This window comes from Solanum stenotomum, chromosome 8 (genome assembly GCF_019186545.1).
Source record: "Solanum stenotomum isolate F172 chromosome 8, ASM1918654v1, whole genome shotgun sequence".
In the NCBI taxonomy this organism is placed as follows: Eukaryota; Viridiplantae; Streptophyta; class Magnoliopsida; order Solanales; family Solanaceae; genus Solanum; species Solanum stenotomum.
Window position 1 is genome coordinate 5,795,225 of NC_064289.1, and position 12,288 is coordinate 5,807,512.

The window sequence follows — 12,288 nt, forward strand, 5'->3', positions numbered from 1 at the left end:
ACCAAAAAAGAAAATATGGACAAGTAAATAGGGACGGAGGGAGTATTATAATTATGAAACGGCAATCTGATGAGCACAGCACTACCATATTATGCAATTATAAAGATTCCTCTCCTGCAACCACTGACATTTCCTCAGGGCAACAAGTTTCAATATCACATCGCTTCTACAGTCCCTGTCACCAATTTAAATTTAACTTAATTTTTAAATCACATTTATATAGTAAAAATAATTATGTGATAAATTGAAACATTTCTATTTCATCGTTATTACTTGAGTTGATACGTACTTACTTAATGAGTGTGTCAAGTCAAATTGTGACAAGAAAAAGTGAATGAAGGAAGTATATATATATATATGGTACTATCAGGGCATTTATTAGTTGTCTTGTTAAAATATGTCTCATTAATTATTTTTGCTTGGTACAGTATAATATTGTTACTACTCCATTTAATGAGGGGGTTCAGAAGTGTACCAGAATTCTGTAAATCGAAATAATGCCATGTCTCAAATTTTTGCCTTTTTTGTATAAATCACTGTTGTGATTCAGTAGCAAAATGAGGACTACTGTAACATTTATTTTGGGTAGGACAATGGTATCACAATTACTACTCAAATGAAAATTTGTGTTTTGAAATCAAGTTAGCAATTTTAAAGATGTATAAGAAAAATGATTATTTGGTGAACTGAAAAGTGTAGTATTTGAATTCACTAATTTGTGAGATTTTTTTTTTTTTTTTTTATGTAATTAGTACTTAATTGAGAGAGAAATATAATTTTAAAAAATCAAGATAGCTTAATAACCTTATTAGGATGTATGTATGAGGTGGATCCAAAACTATCTACACTCAGAAATTTTGACTTCATTGGAATCAGTTGAATTTCATGTCTATCCACCTATGTTTTATCTGTAGTAATTTAAAAGAATTATTTGAACTTTGGAAAAGGGTCATATTTGTCCTTATATTTTTTAAAAAAGATTATATTTATTCTTCGTTATATTTTTTTGATATATTTTTGCCATTCAACTTTGAGGTCATATTTACCCTTCATCCGTTAAATCTCCATATTCCCACATAAATTACCTATGTCTACATGGATTTTATTTCCTCCTAAAGAAATCTAAAACATTATTTAAATTTTAATTGCCCACAATTTTGTTAAACTTCCATTGATTAATTTGGAAGTTTGGAGAGGAATACTAGAGAACATAGAAGTTTAGAGATGACAATCTGTTTCGTCTCTTGTTAAATTAGGTTTTAGGCCTAACTCACACTCCAAAAGCTAGCTTAAAGAGAGGAGGATTGCCCAAACCTTATAAGTATAGGAGTCCACCCATCTCATTAACCACCAATGTGGGACTTTTTGTCATTCTTTAACATCCACCATCAAATAGGTCCGATTATCCCAAAAAAAAAACCTTAAACCACTGTTAATTCGTCAGACCTTCACCACCATCGAAAAACTGAAACACCACCCTTGAATAATCAAATCAGATCCACCAAATAAATATATTTCTGAACAACATTAAATAATCTAGATATATAGAAGTATTCTAGTCATTGTGTCGAATTTAGTCTCATCTCATCCCCGTTTCTCCATCAATAACCACCGTGTAACAATCATGTAGCCACCAGAAACCAACTTGAATCCTCCATCTCCATTGTTGAACTTCACCTCACCTTCTCCACCGTCTGAAACAATCAAAAAAACAGAGCACGTGTAGATTGTCTGTAAAAATTCTACCTATTTTTTAATCAACTCGAGATTAAAGATGAAAGTTGGTTGTACTTAATAAAAAATATTGGATTAAATGTTAAAATTTGTATTAGTTCTTAATCAAATTGTTGTATGATGTGAAAAAGGATATATATAATTTTCTATGTTTGTTGTATGAAACGCCCATGGAGAAAAATTAAGCAGAGGAATCAAAGTTGGATTTATTTTGGTCAGTGTAAAGGATTTAATCGTGTGGGCTGAGCTAAAACAATTTAAATAATGTTTAGATTTAATTAGGAGAAAATGAACTCCACGTAGGTGCCACATAGGTAAATTTAAGTGAGAACAAGGAGATTTAATGGATGAAGGGTAAATATGTCCTCAAAGTTGGATGGAAAGGGCAAATATATCAAAAAAGTATAACGAAGGGTAAATATGACCCATTTCTAAGAGTACAGGGGCAAATATGATCCTTTTCCGTTTGAACTTTAAGGGGTCGTTTAGTGTGAGGAATAAAGATAAATAGTGATGAGATAAAATTTTTGTATCTTATTTGGTTGTTATGTTTGGGATAACTTATTCCACTATTTATATCATAGTGATGTGATTGGTTATCTCATATACATTGTGGGATAAGTTATACCAAGATTGCTAATCTCAGAATAACTAATCCTGAGATAACTTGTTCCCAACCAAACAACCCCTAAGATTAGTACGAATGTACGGTGTAATCAATAGTCATGGGACGAGAAGTGAAATAAAAATTCAATAGGCATAGATGAAATAGCACGCAATCAAAATACCGTTGTAAGTAGTCGAATTGAGATCTATAATTAGGATCGAAAAAAAGTTATTCATATATTGATAGTGGGTTATTGATTTAAAGATTTTAGTAATGATTTTAATTACTTTTTATCGGGATATTGATATTTAATGGTTTGAGTTTTTTGTTAACGGGTTAATCAATAATCCGATAGTAAATTAATAAATTATAGTATTTATACCATTTGGTTGCTTTGGTACATGAAGTCCTTGACTTAAGGCTAAGTTTCATACTTTTGTTTCTGATTGCCTCAAACTCTCAATTTTTCTACAATATGTCAGTGTTTACTTTTGCACAAGATGCAATTTATCATCTCATGTGCATGGTTTATTTGATTTGTCACTTTGCTTCTAAGTGATTTCTAATGAGTTATTTTTTGTGTCAAATCTTAATTGTAAAATTGATAACCAAATCAATAACAATTAATCACCAATTATTGATAAATCAAGTCAATAAACTTCATAATCGAAGTAAACTGATGGATACACATCCCTAATGCTAATTGTTTGAAGTCGTTTGATTTGAGTGATAAAAAAATTTCATTTCTTTATAAATGCAACACTTAAAAAAAAGTATTTTATTCCGCGATAAAATATTGTATAGTACTTATTGTTGCCTGCAATATACTTTTCGTATTATAATTACGAAACATAATAAAAATATGATATTATTTATTAATAATGTGAGCATAATTTTGTATATTTTTTTTATTCTTCTCTCCTATATTGTATCTATGATTTAAGAGTCGTTAATAGTTTTTTCATTATCTACTTGTTCAATAATAGTTTAAGTGGCGTTAATTGAAGTGCTCTCGAATGAAGATGTAATTGTCTTTTGCAGTACTTGAAAAACATTACAAATTAATTTTTTGTTGAATAACATCACTTCTAAGTTGTTAAGAAATTATTTGCTTAGATTTAGAAGTGAAATTAGAAATAACAAAAGTGTAACGTGATCTTGCTAGCTACAGTTAGTTCGAAAAAATAACTCCAAAAAATTATGTTCTACACTTTTGATTGAGAAATAGTACTTATTGCCCAGTTATTGGTGATTAAAAAAAAATAAGATTCATAATTGGTACTTGGTAGAATATAGTTTGACAAAATTATGGTTAATTTTATTTATGAGTATTTGGTACTAAAAATAAAATCAAAATATTATAACCCAAAAAAGTTGTTTAAATTTTAGTAGTGAAAATCGTAGCTAAAAATAGTTCTCCATGGGTTTTATTTAGGACATAAAATCAGATTATATTTGTAATTATATTCATTTATTTATTTTAGAACGAGTTTAAAAATATAAATAATGATTCATATAAAAATTCTTTCATCAGTATCATGATTAATGTATAGTTCATCTACCAAATACTAATAACTTGCCTAGTCACTAATCTTTGCCTAACACTGACCATAATCCCACTACCCCTTAATAGCATTTTTTTTAAGAGTGCCAGAAGTACGATGACTGTATTTCCCTCGCACGTGCCACCTATATATAACAGCCACGCTTATTACGCCGCTATCATACTGTGCAACTGAGTGAGTGCTCTTTCTCCCTTAGATCTGATGCTCCATCACTAGCCCACTTCCCCACTTTTTCTTTTCTCCATAAAAAGAGAAGAGAGAGAAAAAACGAAACCTGTACCAGCTACATTTCCATTTCTGTTTAACAATGGGAGAGGTCGATTTGCTTTCTCTTCATTCTTTTTTTTTTTTCTTTTGATGGTTGTGATTTTTGATTGATTTGGCTTTGTGCTTATTAATAAATTTATTATTCAGGAAGAGAAGAAGGTAGAAGAAGTGAAGAAAGAGGAGGCACCGAAAGATGAAAAGCCAAGCGACGGCGGTGGTGGTGAAGAGAAGAAAGAGGAAAAAAAGGCGGAGGAAGAATCAAAAGAGGCGAAACCAGAATCTCCACCTCCACCGCCGGAAATTGTTTTGAGAGTTTTCATGCATTGTGAAGGTTGTGCTCGTAAAGTCCGCAAATCGCTCAAAGGATTCCAAGGTACTAATGATTTTTTTTATTTATTTGGATGATTGATATAGAAATAAATTGAATGATTTTTTTTTTATAGGAGTTGAAGATGTGTTGACGGATTGCAAAACTCATAAGGTTGTAGTGAAAGGGGAAAAAGCAGACCCGTTGAAGGTATTGGAGAGAATACAGAAAAAGAGTCATCGTCAAGTTGAGCTTCTCTCTCCAATCCCAAAACCACCGGCGGCGGCGGCGGCCGAAGAGCCCAAGAAACCGGAGGAAAAAGAAGCCGTTAAAGCCGAAGAGAAAAAAGAGGAGGTATATTTATTTATTTATTTATTTTATTTAGTACTTATTTAGTATTTATTTCTCTCTCTTTATTTGTTTTTAATGTAAAAGTCATATATGCAAATGGTTTTCTGTATTTGTTTGTGCAGCCTCAGGTGATTACAGTAGTTCTGAAAGTTCACATGCATTGTGAGGCTTGTGCACAAGAAATCAAAAGACGTATACAGAAAATGAAAGGCAAGATTATTTAAAATTTTAATTATTTTCATCTCTTTTTGCTTAATTAAATTACTAAGTACTACTATTTTGCTTTCTGCTTGTGTTTTTGTTACACTTTTCAGCTGTATTTGTTAAAGAAAGTTTTTTTTTTCTTCCTTTTTGGATCTCTAAAATAGCATTGGATACTTGAAAGGATTCTATACCACCTTTCACTATCTTACATTCTTTATATCAGTAGGGAATAGAATATTCAATTCTTAATAAGATTCTCTTAAAATTCTTCAATTTTTGAGTTTAATTAATTCAAATCACATGTCTTCCACTTACTAAATATATTCACTTGATAAACTATTAATTTGAATCTTTGAAATCAATAACTAGTATTGACTGTTAGGTATCATCAAAAGTTGCAAGTAACTTGGGAAATTGATACCATCAAGCTAGCCTTAGGGCTCCGGATGGTATAGAAATCTGTTAAAATTGCAAGAATTAAGTTAAGAGTACTAAATAAATGTTTTTTTGCAAGTCAATGTTTTTGTGTCTGCTACTTCGACAGTAGCTGCTTCAGCTTCCCGTCAAATTTTTGATATTCCTTTTTATTTAATGACATCTTCTTTTGGGTATCCAATGCTAAAAACCTTAAAGTTTAGACTTATGGAGTTTGGATTTAGAATTCGCCTTTGATGTTAACTTTTCTTGAATTTAGGTGTGGAGAATGCAGAACCGGACTTGAAAAACTCACAAGTGACAGTGAAAGGTGTGTTTGAGGCAACAAAACTGGTGGAATATGTAAGCAAAAGGACTGGAAAACGGGCAGTTATTGTGAAAGTAGAACCTGAACAGAAAGCGAAGGAGGAGGCTAAGCCCAAAGAAGATCAAAAGGAAGAGAAGAAAACCGAAGCGAAGAAAGTTGAAGAAGGTGACAACAAAGAGGAGAAGAAGGAAGAAGCAGCCGCACCAGCTAAGGAAGAAGCCGTAGTAGCAGCTAAGGAAGAAGCTGTACAAAACGACGTCGATCCAACAGTAGATGTGAAGAAGAATGAGTTTTACTACTATCACCATCCTCAGAATCATCAGCTGTACAATAATCCACAGAGGCTTGCACATGAAATGTTTGCGTACCCTCCACCTCCGCAGATTTTCAGCGATGAAAATCCGAATGCATGTTCCGTGATGTAAATTTGGAGGGACGTGAGGGGTAAAAAGGAAAATGTACGTCCAACCCCCCTCTTGTGCTGCGTGGTTCTCTTCATGTGAGGCTTTGTCTTGGGACTCGCTAAGTTACAAGTGATCTGCTAGACAAATACTGTAGAATTTTGTGGGCCCTTTGTACTTTTTTTATTTGTTTTGGTTTTCTTTATGTTGTTATATACTCCCTATATGTATGATACAATAAACAGTACTATATGAAAATTTTAAATATCGTACTTGGAAGTTGGAACTTCAAAGTTGTTTAATCTTCACCCTGCTTGGTCCTCTCTCTTCTTAAAAATATGGAGTAATATAACAACAATCTGTCGTGTAATTTCACGAGTAGAGTTTGACGTGAATATATTACTCTTTNCTGCTAGACAAATACTGTAGAATTTTGTGAGCCCTTTGTACTTTTTTTATTTGTTTTGGTTTTCTTTATGTTGTTATATACTCCCTATATGTATGATACAATAAACAGTACTATATGAAAATTTTAAATATCGTACTTGGAACTTCAAAGTTGTTTAATCTTCACCCTGCTTGGTCCTGTCTCTTCTTAAAAATATGGAGTAATATAACAACAATCTGTCGTGTAATTTCACAAGTGGAGTCTGACGTGAATATAGTTTTACTCGAGTAATTTCCCTGGATAGTCACCCATGTTTGGGAAATTACCTTGAAATATCACTTATATTTGTTTTAGGACCACAATATCATCTAACTTTACTTCTTTTCCTCAAAATATACTTGACACAAAAAAATATTATCTCTCTCCTAATAGGATGCTATGTCACATTATTCTTTTTTTATCATTAATATTTTTTTAATTCCTTTTTTATTATTAACATTTTTTAAAATTCTTTAAAAACATTATATCATTTGTAGTTTGACAATATGGTTACCTTATTACTTTAATGAATTAAAATATCAACAAAAAGGGAGTCCGAAGCTAAAAGGGTCATTTTTTCCTTCAAAAAACAAAAAGGGCACATCAAAAAAAAAATTAACCAAAAGGGCAAAATCCCTCCTGACGGATCGATTTTCTACTTACAAAAATTGACGTTGTTCCGTTAAAAGAAATAAAAATCGCTGCATTTGGCAGCAATTTTCTCAAAAAAAAATATTTATTATTTCTTTAAAATCGCTGCTATAGCAGCGTTTTTATATATATAAAAAAAAGTGAAATCGCTGCATAGCAGCGATTTTTTGTTAAGGAATTAAAAAAAAAACAAAGAACAAGTTTTAAATTACATAAATTTCCGGCGGCAGCCATTTAAAAAAAAAAAAGTTTTTTAAAGAAAAAATCGATGCCAAAGCAGCGATTTTCAGTTTTAATTTTCATTTAAATCGCTGAAAGGGTAAAGATTTTAAAAAAAAACTTTTTATGAAAATCGCTGGCTTCAGTTTTATTTATTTTTTTAATTTTTATTAAATTCTCTGCAAGGGTAGGATTTTTTATTTATTTTTAAATAATTTCTTAAACAAAATCGCTGCTATAGCAACGATTTAAATTCAGAACTTTTTTTTTTAATTTTTTAAACAAAATCACTGCAATAGCAGCGATTTTGCTTTTAATTTTTTTAATATAAAAACGCTTTTATAGCAGCGATTTTAAAGAAAAATATTTTTTTGAGAAAATCGGTAGAGATTTTTATTTCTTTTAGCGGAGTGGCGTCCATTTTTCACAAAACAAAATCTCTCCATCAGGAGCAATTTTCCCTTTTGGTTAAATTTTTTTTTTTGATGTGCCGCTTTTTGTTTTTTAAAGAAAAAAAGTTACACTTTTGCCTCCGGACTCAACAAAAAGGTGCTATTGCCCATTAGTGTCCATATAAAAACATTATCTTGCTTGAAAAATCGGAGGAAGCCACATATTTTCTTGAAGAATCGGAGGAGCTTATATTTGGATTTGCCGCCTAATCCCCTAGAACTAGGGTAGAAATTTTTGGGCTATGTAATTTTTTTTTACTAGGTAATATGGGTTGTCTAAATTTTTTTAAAAAAAATGTTAATAATGTGACATGGCATCCTATTAGGAAAGAGATAATGTTTTTTTTGTGCAAGTATATTTTGAGGAAAAGAGGTAAAGTTGAATGATATTGTGGTCCTAAAACAAACATAAGTGATATTTCAAGGTAATTTCCCAAACATGGGTGACTATCCAGGGAAATTACTCAGTTTTACTCTTTGTATGGTTAGATTAGGTGTTGTTAAACGGTCACATCTTTGGTTGTTGAATATTATAATGCGTGAGTGATATTCTTTCGATCCTTTTATTGCCAACGGAAAACTAACAGTTGGGTAAGAATGATAATGGCGTGTTGGTTAAGACAGGAATGTTCATTCACGATGTAAGGTTTTCTTTTGTAATGATAAATATGTGATATTGTCTTATAAATCATGATTTGCAAATAACTATTTTTTTTGTGTAAACAAACCAAAAGATTGTATTGTTAAATGTTTAGCTTGTTATAACAAATTATCTAGTGGTTTTATTTTTTAATATAAAAAATTATAATGGACGGTGGACCTTAGATTCTGATTTAACTCCAAAAGCTGGCATATGAGGTGATAATTATTCTAAAGATGTGATTAATCATGATATAATTTAAGACAAAAAGGTAAGAAAAATGAGTTTTAGGATAAAAGATTAGTAGATAACTAAACGATTTTCTCTTTCCAACTTGGTTCTAGTTTAGACTTAAAAGCATCTCGAACGATTTTCTCTTTCCAACATGATTCTAGTTTAGAGCATCTTGTCTGCTCCCCTTTTCTAATTATCATTATTAGTATTTTTTTATGTACTTCTACTTTCTACAATATTTTCTTATTTTGAAAACACTTTTCGTGAGTAATAATCTATTGAAAATAACTTTTCTATCCACACAAAATAGAAACAAAGTCTCTATACATCACTCTTCTCACACATATTATATAGGATTGGGCTATATATATTGTTGTTATTTCATATAAATATACCGAGAAATCCACATACCACCAATATGAGATAATTTTATACTTCCACACACTCAACCAAGCAAACGAAAGCGTGAACAACATAATTTCATTGATCAATATCGAAAACCAAAATTTGAGGATTGAGATGAGTATGGCTATAATATATAGAAAATCAATTTTAAATCTAAATCAATCCCAACAAATTATGTTAACCACAAGTATATTGTAGGAGTGATAATATCCAACTTTATGACATATCAAGTTGTAAAAGTAAGTGGATATCAAAACTATACATAAATAGGGAATGGCCGAAGTGCGATTGCATATTTTGTTCTCATATTGCAATTGGGAATGCACTGTGGTGGGGTGGGGGGTGGCAAAACTTTATATCGTTACTCAAAAATATGACAACTGACATAAATCCACCAATCTCTTTAGTACAGATAATGTTTCCCTCTTCATTCATCAAAATAATTTCTTTTGAGCTAGCTACGATATGGTCTACTAAATTGTGATAGGAAAAGACACTTAAGTTGAATTATAACCTAAGATTAGTTCCACCTTTAAGTTCAAATTTTAGGAATGAAAATTGAAATAATTTGTGAACGATATGAATCAGAACTAATAAATTTTGGATAATCGATAAGTGCATATATAAAAAAAACAACAACCCTAAAAGGCCAAAACTTATTCTTTTGTTTGCCCAAAAAATATTGTTTCTATATGATTAGTAAATGCTGCAAAAATATTGGTTTAGTCACCATTAATATTTGTAAATAGTGAAGCTGATGAAATAGGGAGACATTTGTTTGAGAAGTATTTCTAGTCTAGAGATATAGGTGTAATGATTTTCACTCACAAATTTTCAAAAATAATAATAATAAAATATATAAATTTCATGTTAAAAAATGAATGAATCAAAACACTCTTAACTTTAACTCTAAATCGTTTGGTTGAGAACTAGTTATCTCAGGATTAACTATCCTGGGGTTAGTTATCCTGGGATAACTTATCCCACCATGTATATGAGATAACTTATCCCATCACTATGCTATAAATGGTGGGATAAGCTATTCCAAACAAGACACCTAAATTTTATCCCACGACTATATTTTTTATCCCAGGACTATTTATGCTTATCCCTCTCACCAAACGAGCCCAAAAGTCATTTGGTTGGGAACAAGTTATCACAGGATAAGTTATCATGGGATTAGAGATCCTGCGATAACTTATCCCACTATGTATGCTATAACTTATCCCATCACTATGATATAAATTGTGGCATAAGTTACCCCAAACATGGCAACCAAACAAGATAAAAAAAAATTATTCCATCACTATTATTTTTAATCCCTCACACCAAACAACCCCTTAACCACTTTTTGTTTCGACCTCAAGCAAGCAAATAGGAAAAGAGCATGTTAAGCACCACCGACATGGGTGGTGGGACTACTTCATCCATAATTAGAGGTCTCGTGTTTGAACCTTATGTATGGAAAAATTCTTATTAGGAGTGCCAATCCCGAATGAGCCCTACAGGACGCGATTTAGATTTAATCGGTACTTCAATGTGGACTCCAAATAGCCATTGGGAACCAAAAAATCCATGCCTTGATCTCATGGAATTAGTCATTAATTAGTTTCTGATTATTATAAAGGGAGATAACCAATGGATATATATATATTCTGTTAATAACTTTGAAGTGCCTCATATCTCACCAAATGCAAATAAAATAAAAAATGGTGCCTTTGATGAAATAATTATCCTATAACTTTTGATGACGAAGTACAATATTCACGGCTATGAACCAGTGGTTATTATCTCAAAGTACATTACGGGAAATGCAGATAATTAATATGTGCACATGTTTTAAATTCTCATTTTTGCTGGTCCTTTCGTATTTGTTTGTAAAATTTCACTTCTCGGTAGTTGAATAATGTATTAAATTATGTTATTTTTATCTCAAAAAATATTAAATCCAACACTAAACTAACTCCAAAACTTATACTAATAACTTTTAAACTATATAGTGGCGTTATGCGGAAGTTTACAATTAATTGCATATCATATGGTTGATAAATAAGATGACAAAAATTGATACTAAAAATAAAAATATGATTATATGATTTTGCCAATTGACCCACATATTTAAAAACTAATAGAATACATAAAAACTTTTGAGAGTAAAATCTCCCCATAAACAAGACTCTCTAAACGACTACATTGTGGATTCTATTGTGTTTTGCTATGAGAATATGGATCTTCAATTTATAGAGAATAACCAAATTAATACGAAGAGAACTATATTTTCCTTTCCGAAAAAAGTAAAAGCAATTATGGTAATGCTTTAATTTTTCTTCGAGGGGAAATTAAAACTCAAATATGGTAAGAAAATTAGGGCAAAACAGATCAAGTAAATTAGTTATGGATTATTTGAAAATTCAATTAGGTAAGAGTTATTTAGTGATGAATTAGCTAGGAATTACTGATTTATTACATAGCTAATTTTATGTTTTCTATTAGTGTGGATGATCGGGAGACTGGAAGAGGTCTAAATACAAAATATATGAGTTCATACGAATTCAGTTGCTCGAATATTTATATATTTAAAAAGTTCCTAAATATTTATTTATAAGCTCAATTATATTGTTACCTTGATGACAAATTATATGTTACACCCCCAGCCTGTGGTGGGGTTGTATATTTCTTATCACGATTATATGAGTGGAGTCGTTGATGGACGCAAAATGAATAATTGTCTTTTGTCTCTCTTGTAATCTACAGTTGCACTCGATATGATTAAATTTGTGAAAGCACTTTGAGAAAAGTTATGTACAGAGCCTACTAATTTGTAAATTTTGAGATAATATTGTTACGTACTCCACTTATATCTGCTCTATTTATTTTCGTTCTTATCTTTGATTTAATTTGATCAAAGCTTACGTCAGCTAATTAGGTCCCTTTGGCTAATTAGTGGAAATTACTTGCCCTCATTAGGCACCGAGAAAAATAATAATATAAAGTAGTGTTTAAGATGACATGTAATAATCTTTGAAATAAATTTGGTCTTATGTGAAGAGAAGTCCAGTTACTGCCAGAGGCAGAGCTAGGT

General features: G+C 31.0%; 1 protein-coding gene across 1 annotated transcript; it reads left to right on the plus strand.

Annotated features, from left to right (window-relative positions):
* Positions 1-4,064: 4,064 nt before the first annotated feature.
* Positions 4,065-6,457, plus strand: LOC125874773 (heavy metal-associated isoprenylated plant protein 7-like). The gene is made up of 5 exons (XM_049555794.1): positions 4,065-4,222; positions 4,321-4,546; positions 4,617-4,834; positions 4,954-5,041; positions 5,730-6,457. The coding sequence occupies exons 1-5, from the start codon at positions 4,214-4,216 to the stop codon at positions 6,200-6,202; spliced, it is 1,014 nt and encodes a 337-aa protein (XP_049411751.1). The 5' UTR covers positions 4,065-4,213; the 3' UTR covers positions 6,203-6,457.
* Positions 6,458-12,288: the final 5,831 nt, after the last annotated feature.

Bases quoted from the DNA above. Each gene is read 5' to 3' on its own strand.
- LOC125874773 (XM_049555794.1), top strand. The intron at 4,547-4,616 runs GTACTAATGATT...TTTTTTTTATAG, and splicing joins ATCGCTCAAAGGATTCCAAG to GAGTTGAAGATGTGTTGACG. The intron at 5,042-5,729 runs GCAAGATTATTT...TCTTGAATTTAG, and splicing joins ACGTATACAGAAAATGAAAG to GTGTGGAGAATGCAGAACCG.